The 22,340-nt window shown below is 38.0% G+C and overlaps 1 protein-coding gene across 2 annotated transcripts in view; it reads right to left on the bottom strand.

The window, feature by feature from the left end:
* Positions 1 to 7,461, bottom strand: part of LONP2 (lon peptidase 2, peroxisomal) — a 36,744-nt gene extending 29,283 nt beyond the window's left edge. Inside the window, exons 1-7 of one of the 2 annotated variants that reach the window (XM_032700747.1) lie at positions 7,170 to 7,461; positions 6,084 to 6,318; positions 5,200 to 5,331; positions 3,782 to 3,904; positions 2,740 to 2,903; positions 2,440 to 2,534; positions 1,558 to 1,816 (exon numbers count right to left, since the gene is read on the bottom strand). In XM_032700747.1, coding sequence (XP_032556638.1) covers positions 1,558 to 1,816; positions 2,440 to 2,534; positions 2,740 to 2,903; positions 3,782 to 3,904; positions 5,200 to 5,331; positions 6,084 to 6,318; positions 7,170 to 7,402 — 1,241 coding nt within the window. In that variant the 5' untranslated portion in view covers positions 7,403 to 7,461. The remainder of the gene's footprint in view (positions 1 to 1,557; positions 1,817 to 2,439; positions 2,535 to 2,739; positions 2,904 to 3,781; positions 3,905 to 5,199; positions 5,332 to 6,083; positions 6,319 to 7,169) is intronic. The other variant, XM_032700748.1, reaches the window with a different exon arrangement.
* Positions 7,462 to 22,340: the final 14,879 nt, after the last annotated feature.

The raw sequence follows: 22,340 nt of genomic DNA, 5'->3' as shown, positions 1-22,340 counted from the left end.
CTATGTCTCAGAATACAGCCTATGTCTCCTCCACTTATAGGACACCTCTGTAATTCCTCTCTCCAACTGCCACCAGATGCACAACATGGATTCACTTGAGTGGGAATAACTTGAACGCTTTATTCATGCAAAAGGACATTACAGAGGTCTACAGAAAAGCTGCACTTCTTATCTGATTAAATATTATTCTGAGAAGCAGAAAAAAAAAAGAATTTAAAAACCAGTATGCAACAGCTGATTTTGATTTTAACTACAAAAAAACTTGAAAAAGCAGTGGGTTACAAGGGATTCCTGGTACCAACTGCTCTAAAGTTTGTTTTTAAACTATACACTTGTTTGTTGAAGAGTAACTCCACGATATTCCTGCTAATTCTAGACTATATTTTCCTTTGCTGGTGAAAAATAAACTCTCCTATCAAATACTTTCCATTGTCTAATTTCAAGTAAATTTTTAATATGAAATTTATACTGGTTAGCCTCTAACATGCGTTAATAATTTAATAATGCCCTCAAAAATGTGTGACAGCCACAAACACCTGAAGTTAAAAGTTTTTTTTTAAAGGCTCTATCGCGTGACTCTACCTGCCTTTATTTTTTATTAGGTCGAAGCACAAGATAGAAAGTTTGACTTTTGTTTATAATGTCAAGTTCAAGACGTGGTTTCCCTGTTACAAAGGCTTCAGTCCTGCTCTGCCCTGGAAAAGTTCCTCCTGTCCGTAACGCTGAGTTTCCCACAGCCTCTAGTGGCTTCGGCTGGAATAGCAACGTGTAGTTGGATGAAATTTTAAGTTGTTTTTAGGAGCAGTACCATAAGTAATCTGAAACATCAGAATTCTTACTTAGCAAACAGCGATTAACGATAGTTTATGAGTTACAGGAATAACACATAGTGAAAGAGGAGGACAGAGTTTGGCTCTTTTTGCACCAGTGTGTAAGCAGTGGGTCAGAAGGCCAGCCCAGACCTGCACACCTGTACAGCTCCACAGTGCTGCCAGCCAGGAAAAGGGTTAAAACAACCGTGTCACACACCCCAGGGGACTGCTGGGTACACTGGCCAAACCTACACTAAGAAAAAACCCTACACATGATTCCTTCAAGCTACAAACACCAGGAAATGTCAAACACTCTGGAAAACAAAACTCCTGCATGTCTGCCACAGGAGATGCACAGGAATAAACACATGTTGCACCAAGGGTGCTGAACTAAAGGTCTACGAAACAACTCTGAATTTTCAAGTTCTCTTCAAGTACAAATTCACTGTTTTCTCACTTTTTCCTCTTTCATACTCTGGTCTAAGAAGCAGCCAATAGTGTACTGTACCCTCGGTTCCAACCTAGTGTACTGTACCCTCGGTTCCAACCAGTACATTACATTCCAGATTCCTACAAGTTTATGCAGATGTTCAGCACAAGATTTCCTGCATTCCTTCCAGTTGAGACCATGAGCTTCCACACTCTAATGAATTCACACATGTAACTAGCTTACACAGTCAGAAGTCTGAAGTCTGACATCACAAAATGTACTTTTATTGCAATTAGGAAAGGAGGAAGTAGTTACCTGTGGCCTCGAATATCAGACTGATCACAGACTCCTCCTAAAGCAATTCTGTGGAATTCTCGACCCAATGTCTTTGCAATTGATCTTCCAACACTGGTTTTACCAACTCCTGGGGGCCCCACAAAACAAAGAATGGGTCCTTTGAGGTTGTTTTTAAGCTGTCTGACAGCTAAGTACTCCAAAACTCTCTTCTTCAGCTTCTCCATAGCATAATGATCATTATCCAAAACTATTCGAGCTGCACGGATTTCAAGGCGATCTATCATAGAAAACAGAAGAGAGATCAGCACATCTGCCTTTAAAAATGGAATTGGTTTTCTACTCTTTCCTCACTCTCCATTTCTGCATTAATAGTTCCTGTATTAATAGTATCACCCTCACAACTTTTGAAAACTGGTACAAAGTGGACATGATACTCAGTTCTTCTATTGCACCTCAAGTTGTAATTATTAAAATTAGCTACAACTGTATGTTTTCATTTTTTTGTTCCTTACCAAACTTGCTTAAGAAATACCAGAACCTTTTTCAGAAAGATTAATGCTACAGAAACGTCCAAAAATTTTTTTGTCTGACATACAAAGAGTAATTGGATGCTCATTTCTTCATTATTTTTGATACATGCTAGCACCAACTTTAAGTAATAACCCCTCCATTTTTCTGTGAAACTACTCCTAATACTTCTTAAATTCATATTCTTAGATGTACAGTTGTGCTACACAACCTATTCAGTATAGAGATCTCACAGAAGTCTAAAGGTCTACCTGGCTTAAAGTAACACAATAATGCTTTTACAAGGCAGAACTAAGTACACATGTTTACATGATGGTTACTTGTCCTAAAATGTCTGTGCAAGAGACAATCACCAAAAATAGAAGGGTTTACCTTTTGTACTCTTGTTCCATGGCAATTCTACCATCAGCTCCAAGTAATTTCTTGTCAAAGCATATTCTGGCATTGACTGAGGCATCTTCTTCAACCTGGAAATATAAGCACTGAATTCATAAGGCCAACCAGGAATTAACTGCAGGGTAAAACTGTCCTGCACCACAGGACAGCTACTGAGCAAACTTGAGGTTTAAAAATCATTTTGAAAATACAACCAACACAAATATATATCAATTGGAAAAGGTTTGCAGGATTTGTTTTAAAATATAAAATAAGAGAAGAAACCGCTATTTTTACCTTTTTATTTCCTTCAGACAAACTTTAAGAGCTTGTTCTGACATACTGGATGTTCTAATCTTTTTTTCTAGTATGACAACATCATCATGATCTTCTTCTTCTTCCTCATCCTCTGTAGTGTTTGCAACATGACTGATTCTTCTATTAGGACGAATAGCTACCACCTAAAAAATGGAGAACAGAGCCAGAGAATAGTATCAGGTCTTGTTTTTTAAATAAGGTGTGTACTTTGGCTTTGAATGGAAACCATGATAAGAACATATGAGGTGCACAGAAAAACACTCAAGATTTTAATTCCATAAATAACTTCACAAAGTGTTATTGGTACACCTTAAGAAAAGTTAAGAGTTCTTACTTTACTGTAAGTATTCCCTAAGTGCATTTATCATGTACCCTAAACTAGCAAACGACAGAAGACAAGAACAAAACTGAAAGGAGCTCCCTGGGATTTTTCAAGCACTGCAGCCCATCATATTAGGCAAAATAAACCTAATCTTTACAAAATGGGTAAGTTTTCTCTCCCACCCATTTTCATTTCTCAATTACTTCCCATTCACTAAACTGCATAAGTGCAGTTAGCTGCAGGAAAAGTGCAAGCTGCCCTAGCTTACCAACACACATTTTACAATGCTACCATTCATCTGCAATGCCCCAAGGAAAAGATACACCTTTCACTGCACAGGCCAAAACTCAATGTGTGCATACCATGCAAGTAAACTGGGCATCAGATACCTCTTCAAAGGAATCTGAGCACTTACTCAATGTCAGAAAGTGCTCAGAATAAATAAAATAAAGATTAAAATAAATAAACAAATAAAATAAAGCCTAGGCAGTTTTAAACAAATATTTTCTCTTTTAGGTATCTAAACAGCCACAGATGCCAGCTGGGTGTTTTCTGCCCCTCCAGACTCACCATCAAATATTATGGCTATACATTACAATTTTGCACAATTAAAATCATGCACATTCATTAGCCTGCTCAAAAAGTGTACCTTTTTACTTATTTAGGATGCTTAAGTATCCCAGATTTAAAGGTCCATACCCTTTTATCATCATCCTGTTTGGGCTTTCTTGTTTTTTGAAGCAGCTTCAGGCCTTCAATCTGTCTAACAAGCAATGGTATCGTCATCTTGAACCGCTCCTCCAGCCTAACAGCATCTAAAATCTAAGAGCAGGAGCTGTAAGTAACCAAGGTCACACTGATGGATCATCAGTCTGGGGGAAGGGAACGTGGAGAACATGGAGAATACTGTTACTGTCTTTTCACCAGAGTTATAGAATAGATGGATTAGGAAAAAAGGTAGCAAGAAAAGCAAAGAGAATACTGCATACAAGGTCTGTCCTCAAGGGTCTGGATGCCTAAGCTACAAGCACTCCAAACTAGGAAAAAAGTCTTTTATCCTGCCTGTTTTAAGCATCTTAATATTTGAGATGCATTTGCTGTGGCAAGCATCTATCAACATTCTATTTTTCAATTACTGAGCCTCAGGGAAGAGCTAGCCCTCTAAGAAAGTTAAATGATTTCCTTGGTTAACCCAGGAAAAAAGTCCTCTTATGCCTTAAGATGTTTTTTTTATGACAGATTTTTCTGTTTATTTTGTTAGTCTTTTTAAAATTTTATACATTTCATTTTCATGTTTAATTAAGTTGTTATGTGAGTAGAATTCTGCTCCTCTGTATTTCCACAACTTCCACTGGCTGCTCTTTTCTTTAGAACTTTTAATAAAAACAAAAAGGGACACACTAAATGTAATAACTAATGTTCCTTCCATCAGCAGGATATTCAGCTGTAGTACACACCTTCCTTCAAATCACTGTATTAAGTGCTATTTGTGGTGCTTTGAAAGAATCTAACTTACACTTTCAATTCCAGGTGCAGCATTAGCAGTGACAAAAGAAAAGGAACAACAAAACTTACAAACACAGCAGGCAAATACAGAAATCAGACTAGTAAGAATCAAGTCATAAGGACCATTTTTGCATAAAGTTACTTTGACATATGATGGAAATTTAACCTCTGTCTCAGCATTTAAAGAAACCCAGACCTTAAGAATGTTTTCAAAAAGATTTGAAAAATTAACTCTCAAGTTGTTAGCATGATTTGTCAACTGTGATAAAAAGCAAGGTTTCAACACAATATGAAAAAAGATTTATCATCTTTACCATGGGAAAGGCAAGTCCATGCTGGATTTATTGTTTAATAAAACTAAGTATTTCCAAGGCTAACTAGATTAATTTACTTATTAGGTGAGTTCTGGCACATACATATATTAACACTTTAAACAACAGTTAACTTTTTACAAGCATTCCTGCTCGGCTGTAACACAAATACCTGCTGGCACAACCTTATCAGTGCAGAGTCTCAAGTGTGAACAATTCCAAAATTATCTAAAACTGACTGACTGTAAAAAAAGACAGCAAGCCCCTAAATCCCCTTAGAAAAGTTTCTGAACATGACACCTGAAGCTTCTCTTGGTTGGATGTCCTGATGATAGAAGTCAGGATATCTGGCAAAGCTTCTCGAGGCAGATTGTCCAGAAGACGTCTCAGCTTTGCGACCGCAGGCACTGACATGTCCAGCATCTCAACCAGCTGTAAGAAACACACCATCAATAACATCAATTTTTTTTATTTTTAAATTATCTAAGTGAGTATCTGACCTAAACGGGACTGTATCTTTCGCTGTGAAGCTTGTCTAGGTGGTTTGCCAAAAAGCTACCAAAATAAATTCACAAAAAGTTCAGAGAGGAGGCACTAAATCGGCAAAGGGCATCAAGACTTCGGGATTTCTCCTTGTTCAAAAAGTTCAAAAATATCATTGCAGCACTTTTTTTCAATACCTACATCTCTTATTTCCCCCACACGCCCTAATTAAAAACTTCCTCAGTTAACACTATGATGACTTCTTCTATATGTCCTTTAAACTCAAATTCATTATACCTAGTTTATATATGCATCTCTTTATAATCAAGGTTTTAGAGGGGTTTTTTCCCTTTAATAATTTAAAAAAATCCATTGTATATTTTTTCATATACATATAAAATTCTGGAAAAATTAAAAATATTCCTTTTACTGGACTGTATTTATAGTATTGCTATATATGAAACACTAACATATCATAGCACTAACATATGCAGTTAAACTCATCCTGCATTGAGCTGTATAGACACCCCGGAACTCGACACAGAAACCTCAACCTATAACAAAAACATTTGTTTTGTAGCAGAAATACTGAAACTCTACTAGTCTCTGAAAAATATAAGAAGTAGAGAAACAGAAGGACAGATAGGAAACAAATAAAGAGCCCAAATATATGCATAAATAATAAGATTACAACATATTACCTGCACTGCATACTTGTAGAATTGTTCTGACAACTCTCCAAGCTCCTCCTCAGATTTATGCTGATTAGTAAACTGCTCAAGTCGATCCAACTGCTCCACTTCAGCAACGGGATAAGGCTTCTCCTTGAGCAGCTGCAGGATCTGGAACCGGCAGAGGCCCGTAACCAGCAACGTATAATGTGGCTTGGGCCAGTTGCTACCAACCACCTGAACTGCCAAGGCAGCAGTGCCAATCCTAAAAACAGATCAAATCCTTGGATTATTTGTCACCTTCCACAGAACACTTTGCCTGCCTCCTTAACAGCTACAGGTTCCAAGACCCTTTTGGGTCATGGTTCCTTATCACGAAAGGCAACCAAGCTATACAACTTCCTTTGTAACGGAGATTACAAAACCAAACCCTAAAACCTGAAAATGAATGAATTAACTGAAAAACTAAGATAATGTAATAACAGTCACAGAGTTTAGAAACCTGTGTAACTTTTTCATAAATAATGGATCTCGGTGAGAACAGGCACGCTGACATTTCTGCCTAAATGACAGGCATTGGGAAACTAAGTCACACTTCTTCAGTGAAATTGCTGGCCTTACACTCAACAACCCTTTTAGATCGCTGCAGATCTCTTTAAGCAGGCTTAAAACAGAAGATTTTTTTCTTGCAAAACCTTACTAAGTCCACTGATACGATCAAGTTCGCAGAGTAAGGGTTACAGCATGTAAGTTTTACTTATACTTTACCCCACAGAAATACAATTCGTTTTCATTTTATGCGAACTAGGCTACTATCCGTGTTTCATACTAGGTGAAAAATGCCATGGTTAACAGCTGCGACAGCCCTGCAGCTACGGGCCTGCGTTCTTTGGCCTTATTTTCCTCTTCCACTTCACTCTCCTTCTCCAAGCTTTCCTTCCGGAGGCCTCCCAGTCTGTCCCCGACACCTCGCAGGCCGGGCCGGTGCAGGGACAAGGTCTCCCCGAGGGGAGAAGCCTTTGCCGCAGGGCGGCGGAGCGGGACGGCCCCGCGGGGTGAGCCACGGCCGGGGAGGCCGCAAGGGACGGAGGGAGGGGGAGCCGGGCCGGGCCGCACCTGTGCAGGGAGGGCAGGTCGTCGCAGTCGGAGGTGGGGTCGCTGGTGTTGGGGATGACGCCGATGATGGTGCTCCGCAGCGAGGTGCCCTTCAGCAGCCGGCTGCGCACCAGCTGCATGTTGCGCGGGGAGTCCACGCTGGTGCGCATGGTGGAGCCGGGCAGCAGGACGCCCTCGTGGGTCAGGAGCAGCGGCAGCCGCGTGGGGATCTGGATGGCGCTGCCCGCCGCCATGGCCACCCGCGAACGCGAACACCCACCCGCGTCCCGTCACCGCCGCCCCGGCCGCCCCCGCCCCTCAGCCCGGCCCCGCCCCGTACGGGCGCCCGGCAGGGCCCGGCCGCGCTCGGCCCTCCCCGCTCGGTCCCCTGGCCGGAGCGGCGGCTGGGCCGCTCTGCCCCCAGGCCCTGCCCTGACCCGGGAACGGGGTCGCTCCTGGTGCTCCCGACATCGCCTCCGGGGCCTTTCGTGTCCTTCCTCCTTTCAGACGCCGAGCCCGGAGCGTTTCCCCTCCGTTCCCCGAGGGCCGCTCGGGCGCCGGCAGGTGTCAGTCTGACTCTGGCGATGGATGCGGGCTCTGAGCTGTGAGCAGCGCTAAAGGCGCCGACACTGGAGAGGGAACCTGTAGCAAATCTTACGGTTTGTTAAATGGGGCGGTTACGAAGTGAAATCCATTTTTTTGTTGTTGGTTTTTACACAAATCTGGTCTCCTGCGTACGTGCTCCTGGCCAAAGAGCTCAGGGATTCGGTTTCACAGAATCACGGAATTGCCGGGGCTGGAAGGGACTTCTGGAGATCATTCAGTCCAACCCTCTGCCAAGCAGGGTCACCTGGAGCAGGTGACACAGGAACGCGCCCAGGTGGGTTTGGAATGTGTCCAGAGAGGAGACTCCACACGCTCCCTGGGCACCTGTTCAGTGCTCTGCCACCTTCAACGAAAAGCAGCTCTCCCTCCTGCTGGGGAAGCACAGGTGAGCACAGGTGCTCTTCCAAGTGTGCAGGGCAGCCCCAAAGTGGAGGGAGGAGATGCAGGACACGACCTCCTCTCCCCACACAGTGGGATTTCCAACGCAATATTGATGTTCACCGGGGGCACAGCTCACCAGGACCACTGACATTCCTTTGCCCAGCCAAAACAGCCTGCCCAGGTGAAAGGGCTCCAAGCACCAAGGCCCTGGGGAGTTCAGATGAGCAAGTGAATTTTAGAAACTTCCCTTCTTTTTTTTTTTTTCTCCTATTGGTGAAATGAGGTGCAATATCAAAATTGCATAATGCAGTGAACCACGTTAGCCAATGTCTTGTTAATCACTGACTTGCACGATTCATGTTGAACAAAGGTAATCCTGTACAGAGGGGAAATCACAGGAGAGACACACTGACAATTTGAAATGCAAAAGGATAGCTGCAGTTAAAACCTTGCTGAATCATGTGGTTTATTAACACTTTGATCTGTTGGCCTACAGGAAAATGCAATATGGAAATGCCAACAATATATTTAAATGCAAGAAGTTATTACAGCTGAGAAAAATATCTTCTAAATCAACTACCTTAGTTACCTTAGAAAAAAGCTGGAATTTAATATACTAGTCAACATGACATTTAGAAAACATTAATATAAAAGGGCATGTAACACATGGAATATGGAAAGCAGTTTGTGAATTTCCGGATATTAAATGTAATTACTCTGTTAACATATGTTCAACAGTCACAGATGTTTAAGCATCTCTAACTATATTTGTTTGGAATGTGAACACAAACCAAACCTAAAGGTTAAATATTTGCTCGTCACATATATTGATGAATTTTCTCAGTTTGAGTATTTTAATTAAAAAGAATCTACCAATCTCATCGTGCTTATTCTCCAGACTACCATTTTTCCTTCCCTAAGAGATGACTAGTCCCTGTGGTCATTAAAAATAGTTTCTTAATTCATTCTGGAGCTGTATCAAAATCTCAGTGATTGCCTTAAGATTCCTTTCAATTTCTACTGAACAGCTCTTAATACCCAAAGCTGTATTTTACTGCATGTACTAAGTGTGCAGTGTGATAGGGTCACATCCTCATTGCGATGTCTAGATAGTACTTGATCCCCCCAATTGTCTTTTAATTAAATACAAACAGATCAGATTTGAGCAACAACCTTTCAGAATGTTTTTCTGGACTAGCAGAACATTTCATGATACATAGAGAAACAGGCTAGCAATGAGTATTAAGATGTGCCTCCAACTCAGAGATTTTAAGATCAAAAGGGACAACTGCCACACGGTCTGACCTCCTCTAACGCTCACCAGCAAATTCGGCATCAAGTCCACAGTTTCTGACTTAACGCTGTGCCTCAAAGGTATTCAACCTTGGCTTGAGGAGTGACTAAACAGAGAATCCACCCTGTCTATGGGTATGCTGTTGGAGGGTTGATTACATGGTTAAAATTTGCACTTTGCTTATTTGTAATCTCAGTTTCCAGAGGCTGACTTCTGTTGTACCTTACACATTGAATAGTTGCCCGCTATGATAACAATCATTCCTCAGTGAATACAACCAATACTCCATGATCGAGTCACAGCTTAACTTTGAGCTTCTCTGATAGCCATATTTCTCATTTTTTAAATGAAATCTCATCCTCATCTCAAAATGTAGGGTAGCCTATAACTAGTATTCCAATACTCATCTTGCAAATGTCATACAAAGGGGGCAATACTCTCTTTGTGATTCCATTTAATATTCCCTTAGGAAATCAAGTCTGAAGTTTGTTTGGGTATAGCACCACTTCACACAGCTCAAGTACTAATGCCTTGGTCTGGGTGTAGCAGATGTATTTTATACCTGTAAATAACTCATAACTTTTTCGTCTCCCCCCACCTCTACTCAATTTCTTCCGTTTACAGAAACATGAGAGAGTTCAGCATTTCCAAAACCAAGACCAAGGCACCTCGCAATGAAGACTTGAGGTTAATTTGTCTGAGATTAAAACTCAATTCTCTTCTCCTAAAATGAGCATACACTTCTCTTCTGCCCCCTCACTGGCACTCTCTAAAGTTCTCAAGCCCTCTGCAGCTATTTTATAGAACAAGACACTCAGTCTGTTATCAGAATTTCTCTTTCTCGTACTGCTTCTTTTTCATACTTACAGATTGTTTGATGCAATAGCGTTCTTTAGGAACTATTTTTCTCCAGTCTCAACTGCTATATCTGTAAATGAAACAGAAAAAGAAGTCTGCCCACTTTCTTTTCATGTTCTCTCTCTAGTGTGTGACAATTTAAGAGTTTCTCCTTAACAAACATGTTATCTGGCTCCCAGTCCAACAAAGCACTTTCGCTTAAAGGTGCTATGAAAAGAAGTTTTGAATTAATTCAAGGTGTTGTATCTATACATCAGATAGCATGAGACATCCAATAAGGAATATACAATATACAGGACTGTCAGCATTTTGCAATGCATGTGATGATCAAACACACATTTTAGAGTCATCTGAGATGAGAGATGATATGGATGCATGGTCAATCCCCTGAGCACAGGTGGACTACATAACTTGTCTGTTCATTAGATTATTTCCCTCAATAATATTTCCTCTACACTAGATACTGAACATACCCTGCTGCTTCCTACCATCTTGGAGGGCGTCATGAATACCTCAAAAATTTTTAAAATACCATAACTAGGAAGGAATTTTATGTAAAGCTATTGAAAGGATGTCATGATATAACTGAACTGCATTTTAAAGTGCATGTATTTTAATGTCCACTTTTTCTACTCACTGTAAGGTTGAAATGGAGATTTTAAAACCTGGGGGTTAATGCAGGCTTTGTATTACATATCCTCAATCATTCTTTCTTCACACAAAGAATCTGTTTCTTTCACACCCTGATTGATTAAAAGGCTCCCAGTTGGTTATGTAAGGACAGCACATGAAACACATGCCAGGAATTGCTGGCAGCACGTCACTGACTAACAGAGTGCGAGACCTTCCCCAAATTTCTGAAGCTGTGTGTAGGATTCTTTCACAGCAATTGTAAAATGCATTTTAGGAGTAAGTGCTAACAGACCTCACCAGAGCAGTTAAACCTGAAAACTTCATCTTTTATTCAGAAGTCTGAGCTCCAAGAAAGGGAGAGGAGGAGGAAGTACACAGAAAAAGTAATTCAAACTTACTGTTCAAATTTGAAACTTGAGCTAGAATAGCATGGGGCAGAGAGTCTTCTTGCCTGTCTTGCCTAGCCAGACAGGATTTTCACAGCAGAGGCATACATACCACAGAAATAATAAGGATTCAGAGAAGCTTCTGAAGGACAGGGAAATTAAAGAAATGCCATCAGTAGAGCTGTGCTGATAATGCTCAGATGAGGATACAGCTGAAGGAAGAGAATTTCACTCAACCTTAGTTTTGCTGCACACAGTGTCATACTACCTGGAATATATCTTTCTTCTCTCTTTAATCTGCATACTGCCAAATCAGCCATTTTAGGGAACTGCTAGTAAGAGATAAAAAAATGTTTCCTTAGTATAATGTAACTGAATGAAAGAGTTGAAAGGGCCACATTTGAGGCTCATATATCTTTGGTATGGTTTTGTAAGCTTAGCCCATTTTTTTTTAACCTTAAAAATGGAAAAAATTTTGGCTTGTAACTAAGAGGAATAAACTTTCTCCTGAAACCAAGAAAATTGTCACCAAAGAAGAGAAATGTGGAAATTAATGGAATTACTGCCACAGCTTATTGAAGTAAATACTCCCCAAGTCAAACTTGATCATATTTGTAGTCAATATTTTAATGAAGTAACAGTTTGAAGCAGCTGCAGAATCATATTTTTATGTTCCTCTTACTAGAGGGAGCTTTTTCTTTCCCATAGTTCAAATGAAATTTGCTGACTGACACCTAAAAATGGCATGCAAATGTTCTAGAGTAATTCTAGAGCTTAGCCTGACAGAATGTCCACACAGATTGTGGGACAGAGCCCAGAATTATTACACAGACATAATTGTAGTTAAATTTGGGGATGAAGAAGAGTTTTGCCTTTGCTTCTTAGCAACTGAATAGACTGCCTGGTCTGGATTTAGTCACTCTTCTGTTTCCAACAGTTTGTCAGAATATTAACTGCACACTGTAGCTCAATCAACTCAAGAATGTTTTCCTACCTGATCCTTTCCAAATCTGCAGGAAAATGATTCCCTACATGAAGCATGATCAAGTCTGCTTTCTGTTATTCAACCAAATTTTATCAACATTATTCAATCCTTTCCACACTGGTCATTCTTTGCTGTTGTGTCTGCATTCTGCCATTTGGCACAGGCTGTGCCATACAGACACCCAGCTCTTCATTGCCAGTTTTGATCACGATACAAACTGAGTGGAGTCTTTAGCCAAAATTTTATCCATAATTTCATGTTTAAAAATATTTTGAAGCTGCCAAATATTAAAAATATTGTTCTAGCAGCTGCATTGATTTAAAGCCACTAAGTAATCATAACTGTGTACTCCCTGAGGATGTTTCAGGAAATTATACACTAGAACCAATTTCCTCTCTAATATGGTTCTGTAAGTTTAGGTCAGGGAGATTTCATTGTCTGAAATTCTGAAATCTCCATAGCAGAAGCATATCATGTGTACTTGACAACACTGCTACTTTATGCTGATTCCTCTAATGTACATAAATTGTTTAAACCACTTTAATTTTCATAGAAATTATTGTATTAGTTAAGCACAACAGCATCCACAGTTTTACATTTTTACCCAGTTGGTCCTCTGGTAGAATATTATGATAGAGAATATATAAAAAATGGCAGATATAAGTACATTTGGTTTTACCCATTGCCTCTTTACAGAGCTTCCATGTGTACAAACTTGTTTTCAGTATCTATTATAAAAATTAAAAATGCTTATCAGTTTCAAAAATTCCTGGGAATCTTGCCAAAAACTGCTGTAAATAAGGACATGTAGAAAAGAAAGAACCATTTGACATTATGAAGTGTATATTAAATAAGTGAGAATTTCTTTTGGTTTGCAAATATGAGATTAACCCAGTCACTGTGATGTGCATAATTTTCTTAAGTTGGACAGACACTGGAGGTTCCTGATGAAGCATGGAGAGCACAGAACACTTCCCAGAATGGTGCTGAGGAAAGAGCCTTCCATTTAATTAGCAGCTTCTCTGATAACATCCAAGACAGCAACTCACATTACCAATATCTATAAATTAATCACCCATTTTGGGATTAATTTTTCAGGATAGGAAGAAAAACCACAATCCTGAATGAGTACCAAAGTGGACTACAAATTCATAGATGAAAAAGCACCTTCCCCAAACCTCTGCATAAATCTTGACATTTTACTCCACTTTGTTCTCCTCACAGTCCTTTATTTTTATGCCCTCTTTTACCAGAGAGACAAAAAATCTCTACTGTTTTATCCAGTCACCTCTGGAAAACATTAATATTGATAGAGTAAAAACATGCAGTGCAGGTTCCTTTTCACATAAGATATTTTTCCCTAAGTTATGGAAATGTAGAACAGGAGAAGGAAGAAGCTGCTTTTTTCATGTTTATTTATATGCTGCTTAAGAAGGGAGGAGCATCTTTTCCTGTCAGTTGAGTTAGAGAAAGCCCATTAGGTTCAATTCTGGCATGCAAGTATTAATGACAGCAATGGCTTTCTTCTTATCCATTAATTAAATCTAAAGCACATTAAATTGCTGTGCACTTGCACATTCCAGAGTAATCTGTGGCCACAGCAGTAAGAGGCAGCACAGTGAGAACAGTCTCACCCAGCACTGCTTGGTCTGCACCTATCACCCACTAACTGGCTACAGATAAATAAAAATGTATAACAACAGACCTCTGGTTATCTTTCTTTTAATTTAGACACAAATTGACATCTCTTTTTGATAACTGTTGGGCTTCTGGTTGGGTTTTTTTTCCCCACACAATGCATACAATTTATATTTGAATTTTTTAAAATTAGTTTCCACACAGAAACAGATGGAAAGCCTGACTGCTCTACTCCAAATTCCCTTTACCTTCATCTGTTTCAACATAAATATTTATAAATTGTACCTATACTAGATTAATAAAGGTTGAGCCTATAGAATGTAGTTTAATATAGTTTTAATATCAATCAACATGTCCAACGTGTATACAACGTGGCACGTGTATTATTTGCAGTATATTTCACCATCTTTCTTTCTCATTTAATTCCACATTAGGTTTAAAATCATTTACAGTACAATTGTTGAAAAGCAAGGGGATAATTATTTTTAATTCTAAATTGCTACATTAAAAAGGAACAGCAAAAACAGCAAGCAAGCTTTTCAGGAAATATTAGGCTATAGGAAGTTAACTGACAAAACACGGTGACAGCAGATACATTACAAATGCATAATTTAAAAATTAACAGAAACCTACATGTTTTGATTCTTTTTAGGCTCACTTTTTGTTAGATCAGGTATTTCAAATAGGTAGCTGTGCTAGGCTGATGATTATAACATCAGCCTCCACAATTTCAAGTGGAATAGAATCTTCAAATGTGAACAAAAATGAGACCAGAAATAAAAGCTAATAAACCCAGGTCCTATGAACACTGACACAGGGGAAAAAAGAAAGCAAACTTTCCCTATGTAAGATATATTTTACTTGGGAAACTGAGGTCTCAGAATAGGATATTCATTTTGATATCTGAAAGTATCAGACCTAGTTCACCAAAAACCCCTCACATTTATTTATTGCATATTCAGTATTCTGCCTGTTTCATCAAAGGCTTTGTTCAAATTTGCCTGTGATGACTAGTCCATTCCATGAAAAATCAATGGTTTTAGACATTCAGACATGGGTTTCTAGGTTTTGGGGACACTTTATCACTTTAGACTTGGAAGAAAAAGACAAGAGGCAGAATTTCTTGTCAGACACTATGTTTCTAATGCTTCCAGGAGCTATGTGAGTTCTTTATACTCTTCTTCTTAATGGTGGTTTAGTAAAAATAATCTAAGATGGGTCTCTTGAATATGTGAAAATCAGTTGGATATGTGAAAATTATAACAGTTCAAATCAAAATAAGCAGCATTAACGGTGGAAAAAGTAAATAGTACAGGGATTAGTAACCTGACTTTTTCCATTCTATCATCATTGTCTTTTCTATTGTGAGAATTCCACGAGTAGAAAGTATAACCAGGAAAGTATAACTATGTTAGAAATATAACATTCCTTCACTATGTTCTAAACTACTCAAAGACCAAGTTCCAAGGCCAGCAGGTTTTGAACTGGGAGCAAGTGTTGGATTTGAGCAGGATAATTCTTATGTCTTGTGCTATAATTGTTGTTCTCCAAACTAGAAATTTCCAGCAAACATTTTATCAGTGGTTTCAATATAGCTCAAAAGACCTGTTTCAAGGAGCAAGTCTGAGGTGACTTGAGCATGAACATAGCAGTGTGAAACACATAATTGGCTGCTGGACCATTACCATAACAATTATAAATGGCACAACATTAACTAGGAGGTAATTTCTGGAAATGTGCTCTCAGAGTCACCAACACAGATCTCCTTCAATAAATATTTAATATTTTAATTTTGATTATGATTTACTGCTTGATTTAATATTTAATTAACATAATTAATATTTAGGAAGACTGGAAAGAGCTGTATTGTGCCTTGATCAAATATGCAGGTGATCTAAAACTCTGTAGAGGAAAACGATATGGCACTTGTTGCAACAGAATTATGGTGACAGAGAAACAGTGGGAGACAGGTATGGAACAGTGGGATTTCTGAAGTGTTTGTAAATATAGGTATGTGTACACTGATGGGATGCTTTTGAGCATGAAGAGGGTGTAGGAAAACATAGAAAGACAGCAGAGATAAGAAATAAGAACATTATAACTTAGCGGTAAGACAAAAAATGGTGTAACATTTTTTTGACCAGTAAATATCAAAAAAAGTATGAAGATAACTGAACACAGAAGAAACAAAAAGCAGACTTTTCCATTGGCTCAGAAACAGGCAACCATACCCATACTGGCTCAAGATAACTAGTAAAGGTAACAGTGTCTGTGAAAATAAGATGAAACAGGCAAATAAACAACCTGATAACCTGATAAATCTGTACCCTGACTATTAAGGCAAACTGGCCTATTACAGGAAAAAATACTGTGCATTGTATATACTGAATAAAAGCTTATGTCAAGTGTTGGGTTGTAAGTGCTCAAAATTTCAAACAATGCTTCTTGTATAAAATGTAAGCTACAGAGTGCAACAATTTATTTCTTCTCATACAAAACTATAATTTAAGAATGAAAGAGAATACCACAGGTCTCACAGCATGAAATAGCTGCAATTTTACAGAGAAAACATGAGAGCTAGATGAAGAACTGGATTTTAGTCATATATCTGTATGGTTCAAAACACCATTTCAGAGCACAGGTGCCATAATTAATAAAAATGCATGAGATTTTATTGAGATGATGAAAAATAAGTAATGCTGAACTCTTACTTTCAGATACAATTATGCAGTTGATGTGCAGCCTGGAGTTAAGAATGGAAATTCTTCCTCATGGAGACACAACTGAAGTAAGTATTACAATTCATACTAAAATGCAAGCAATTATACTGCCATTTAAGAAAAAGGGGCAAAGAATAAAAGAGAAAGACTAGATTTTAAAATGTCTATATTTTTTTAAATGAAGAGAACCCAAAGCTATATTGTAGGAGCAATCTTATCATAGCAAATTTATTAGTGCCTCCAATAACCTTAGATAAACTATGCAGTATCTACACCTTTTGGTGGTAACAGTGCTTCTAAAGAGCTCTAAGTTTTACCATCTTTTAATACTTTTCATAGACTCTTGTCAATAAAGTTACATCACATCCTATCAGACTGAGAAATCAAGATGGTAAAATAGAGAAATATAGAGAGGTTTACTGAGCATCTTTATAAGAGGAAACTCTTGTTAGCAGGCTCAGGAGGAGGATGGTGTTCCCTTCTGCCGTTTCAGTGTGGAGACTGTCTGAGAGTCATTTGTAGTCCATTAACAAGGGCCAGTGTCTCAGCAGGGGTAAACTGAAGTGAATGGAGCTGTACCATATTACAGCTGCTAAGCATCTGTTACTGAATGTTTAAGTCAGTTATTTCCAAATGGTGAATTAACTACAGAATTTTGTCTTTTTTTTTTTTTTTTTCTGATCATGCATTTAAAAGAAAACATTCTCAAATGTTTTGAAATTAGACATAATTTTTTTTTAAAGGTGACTAATCCCTGATCTGCATTAAGGGATTCAAAATGCAAATGAAAAATTATACTAAGACTGATTAAACGAATCCAGCTACTCCAGAGGCATGCATTTCAAATTATGTAGTTGTTCCTAATAATCAGAGCAAATGCTAATGTGATCAGTACCAAAAGTGATGCAATCAAAGCACACTGTTACACAGTCAATTTATTTCCCTTAAGATTTCATCCTTCTCTTTCAAAAAACTTGGAATAAGAATGACCCACTTTCAAACTGAAGGAGATATCTCTATGCCAGCTTTCAATAGATCAGTTACTCACTGACCTGACCTGTTCTGAGAAAGGTCTTTTTCTCTTCCTTGGCTAGAGAAGGAGCTGTCAGAAGAGTACATTTAAAGAGAAGTTTTATAAATTTGTATCTCTCTTGACTCCCCACTGAAGCTCATATACTAATTCCTTCAGGTGTATACTGTGACTAAACATCTGATAAGTGCAATTTTTATTTCAGATTTGGGAAAGACAGGATTAAAGTCTTCAGACAGATTTGAGATCAGATGCTGTACTGTAGCCATAATTTAATTTGGGGGATAGGTGAAATCATAAAGAACCTTTCTACCCGTTTTTCTGTGTGACCTTTTTACCACCCATTGATAATCTCTGAAAAGTACTGATTGATCCATTTTGAAAATTAAAGGAAAACTCATGTCATTCAGCTGAATTAGATCAAGAACAACATGCAGAATTTTAGTAAATATGCAGCACTCTGCCTGAGCAATAGGCATTTTGTAGAATGCTTTGAAGTAATTTTAAATGCAAGTTACTGGTGTACACAAAATTGCATACTACCTTTTCTTTTTTCCCTCCTGTTAACATAGTCCTTTAGCAGCTTTAGACAGCTATACTCTTTTTTTTTACAGAATTCACTGTGCTGATACATCTTTTTTGGTTAAAAATTTTAATTTCAGTGAATCTTGGACTACTGACACAATAGCTGAAGTAATAAAAGACATGAAATTAAAGTCTAAATTTGCTGTAGATTTACATAAGGTTCAGGAACATGTCTATCATGTTATGCCTATCTCTGAGGGAGTACTTTCTTATAAATATAATATTAGTAAAATTGGCAAAAATCATGATAATGACAATGGTTTTTCATGAAAATGTGAAAACCAGCAACTGCAGCACTAACAACAAAAAAAGAAAAAGGCACAGAATTAAGCCTCACAAAATTTCTATGGGATTTGATGGTTTTGCTCCATGGAATGCTAAAACTATATTAGGTAGGTAAATCCTCATCTAATTCTGGACACAGCCTTATAATTATGGATCAATTACAATTATAAATGCAGAGCCATCTTCTATGATACAGCGGTTTTTTGAAGTTTCTATCCTCTAATTTATGTAATTCTCTCTTCCTCTTGGATAGATGAAGGAGGTCTCTACCTTTCTGATGATCAGAAACAAAGGATCATCTTTATTCCTGGTGTTTATGCCAATAGAGATATTTATTTGTTGGATGATCCCCTACCAGCAGTTAATGCACAAGTTGGAAAGCTTATTTTGGAACAACATATAAAAGATGCCCTTAAATTAAAAAAAAACAAAAAAAACCAAAAAAAACCAAAAAACCAAAAACACACACACACAAAAACCAAACCAATACTGTTGGTAATGCATCAGCTACAGGAGGTAAATAGCTTTTTCTTTCACTCATGAATACTGTGGTACAAAATGTGTATATGTATTTTCACAAAATAGGAACAATTCTTCAAAAAATATGTGCAAATAATTATTGGAGGGACACCACTTTCCTTTTAGAAATAGAACAGAAAACAAGCAATACCTCTGGAGATTGCTGTGGGTATATTGGGGGTAGCAAAGAGGGAGTAATGGGTAAATGCAAAGTGTTTACGTTTTCAAGGGAAGAGAGAGATTTTTGTAACAAATCCACCATGAAGATCAGTAACAAGATAATGCTGATATTAAAAACTGATTTTTAACTTCCATTTAGTACCTATTGAAATGAACAGAGCTTATCAGTTCTCTCAGTCTTATCTTAAGAAAAGGCCGACCTGCACGGTTTCACATTTGTTTCTTTTGATTTTGAGCATTTTTCATGGCCTTAAGGACTGGAAACATGTTGTTTATTTGTAAAAACTAAGTGTCTTTCAGGAAATAAAAGCAGTGACCATAAAAACCAATTAGCTGATGTATAAATGTCCAAGTGCCCAACTGTTTTGAAAGGTAAATCATTAAATAAAAAGAACATTTTTGGCAGGCTAACTAACTATCTTGGATCAGCAAGGTAAAATAAGGACTCTAAATGAGAGCAAATATTTACCAGTTACATCACCTGTGTGTATTCTGCCCAGATCATTCCAGAACAGTTTAATCAAAATCATAACCTGCCTGTCTTCACTGGCTGCTGCTTTCTTTTGAACTTATATACTAGCTTGACCTGATTCCTCCTTTGCTCCCAACACAATCCTGGATTCTGAAATTCCTACAACCTCAATGAACAGGCAGCAGCATTATTCCTACATCATCTGCTTCACTTCTCCCATGGCAAAAAAACCCCTGCAAGTCTTTATTTATATGAGACCAAAATTATTTTAACATTCCGTTAATGGCACAGGTTGTGGGATTGAGTTTAACTATTTAAAGGCCACACTATGTGATTCCTGAACTAATTCTAGGTTCTGATTATTTAGTAATTATAAATAGATTTCTTCCTCACGAACTTGTCCAGTCTGCCTTTGAAAACACGTAAAGCACTGACAGTAAATTCCAAAGATTTACTGCCTATGGTATGAAGAACCTTTGGCTAAATTACTTTATCTTGGGCATCCCAGTCAACAGATTAGACACTGACCACCTAATTCCCACCCATCCTCTTCGTTTCACTCTCATCTTTGCAGATCTCTATTACATCACCCCGTAGCACTTTTCTTTATAACTTGAGGGTTCATTGCACAGATGACAAATCACTTTTGAATCTATAAAAATTTGGCCTCCTAGTTCAATTGAGAAAAAAAAGAAAAGGGGAAGGCGGAGGAGGAAATGGATTTGTAACTATTTTTCCGTGGAACAAAACTTGGGGTTTGCATTTCTTTCTATTGATGTTTTGTTTTGTCAAGAATGAGAAGGGAAAAATCAATACATTCCTGTATGCAGGCTTACTCATCATTCTCAGTGGGTACATATAATTTATTACAATTTGTTAGTCAGTCAATAACTGAAAGGAGAACCTGCCAGACAGCAGCATTTAGCAAGAGCAAGGACTCTACATATGAATAAGAATATTTGACAAAATGTTCCTATGGAATAAGTAACACAAAGGTTCTTTTTGGTGGTTATTGTGCTAAAATATTCTTAATGTTGGCTGACATTAGCACAAAAATTACCTCATCTGGTTCTACAAAGAATTTTACATTGCAGCTCCTTTAAACCAACTGCCTGAGAAGAGAAAAACTGAGTTCTTTTTTCATTCAAAACTAATGTGCACAGTATCACACTGAGTTAGTTGTTGTTTCAACTAAATATCCCTGCTTTATTGAAATGCAACAAATGCACTACGTAAAATATATGTAAAATAAAAAAAAAAACAAACAAAAAAACAAACAACTTAATAAACTTTGAAAAATTTTATAAACTAAAAATGCAGATTGCTCTTTTGTTTTCCTCTTCAAAGAGAAATATTTTAATAGAGAAAATAATTGAAAGAAATAAGAATAAAAAAAGGAACAGTGTATATTCATATTGAGGTTAAAGCAGATAACACTTGGATCTCACTAGGATTTAGACTTCTCCCCCTCTACTCTGCCCTCATGAGACCCCACCTGCAGTCCTGCATCCACCTCTGGGGTCCTCAGCAAGTAAATCATGGACCTGTTGGAACAGGTCCAAGAGAGGGCCAAAAATTGATCAGAGGGATGAAACACCTCTCCTGTGAGGAAGGACTGAGAACACTGGGGCTGTTCAGCCTGGAGAAGAGAAGACCCCAGGGAGACCTAATCATGGTCTTTCAGGACTTGAAAGGGGTCTATAAAAAAGATGGGGACAGACGTGTTAGCATTGCTAAATGTCATTAGCTCCCTTGTGCTAGAGCCAGGGCAAGGGATAATGGTTTTAAACTTAAAGAGACCAGATTCAGCTAAATATAAGGAAGATTTTCATGGTGAGGGTCATAAAACAGTGGAACAGTTTGATCAGAGGGGTGGCAGATTCCCCATCCCCTGAAACATTCAAGGTCAGGTTGGACAGGATTCTGAGCAACCTGATCCAGCTGAAGATGTCCCTGCTCTTTGCAGAGGGGTTGGACTAGATGAGCTTTAAATGTCCCTTCCAACCCTAAACTATTCAATGATTCCATATAATGTGACAAATGCATAGGGGGCACACAAAACTAAATATATTATTTCTAGAGGAAGAGAACAAGAAATACATCACAGTCATCTGAGTCTGGTTCCAATAACATGGAACTGAGACATACCTCTAAAAACTCAAGAGGATTATCCTCTGTGACTTAACTTCATGCTGCCTGTGAAAATGACTTCACTCTGTATAGCAGAGGAAATGCTTGAAATTTCCAAACTATCCAGAAACATAAACCAAATTGTCTGAAAAAAAAGTTGACAGTTATATCAAATGGAAGCTGAGGCATTAGAAGAAGAGAGTGTGATTTGGGTAAAATGCAGGTTTTATTTTGTGAAACTAAACACTGTCAAAAGTTAATACAAATGTTTCATAACTCAATGCAATAAAAATATGGTGTCTATGTGATATGAGAGAGACTTGTATAAAACCTAGAGATCCAAGGCTTTTTCTACATAAGGGAGAATTTACTATACAAGATGTCCTAAAACTGCTTTATATACCAGTCTTCTTTAGACCCATTTTCCAATTTAAAGAAAATTAAAAATTAAAAAAAAAAAAAGCAGTGTGGAAAATGTACCATCTACTTC

Source organism: Chiroxiphia lanceolata, chromosome 13, assembly GCF_009829145.1.
Source record: "Chiroxiphia lanceolata isolate bChiLan1 chromosome 13, bChiLan1.pri, whole genome shotgun sequence".
In the NCBI taxonomy this organism is placed as follows: domain Eukaryota; kingdom Metazoa; phylum Chordata; class Aves; order Passeriformes; family Pipridae; genus Chiroxiphia; species Chiroxiphia lanceolata.
The sequence above is the reverse complement of the archived record's forward strand: the minus strand, read 5'-3'. Positions and strand labels throughout refer to the sequence as shown.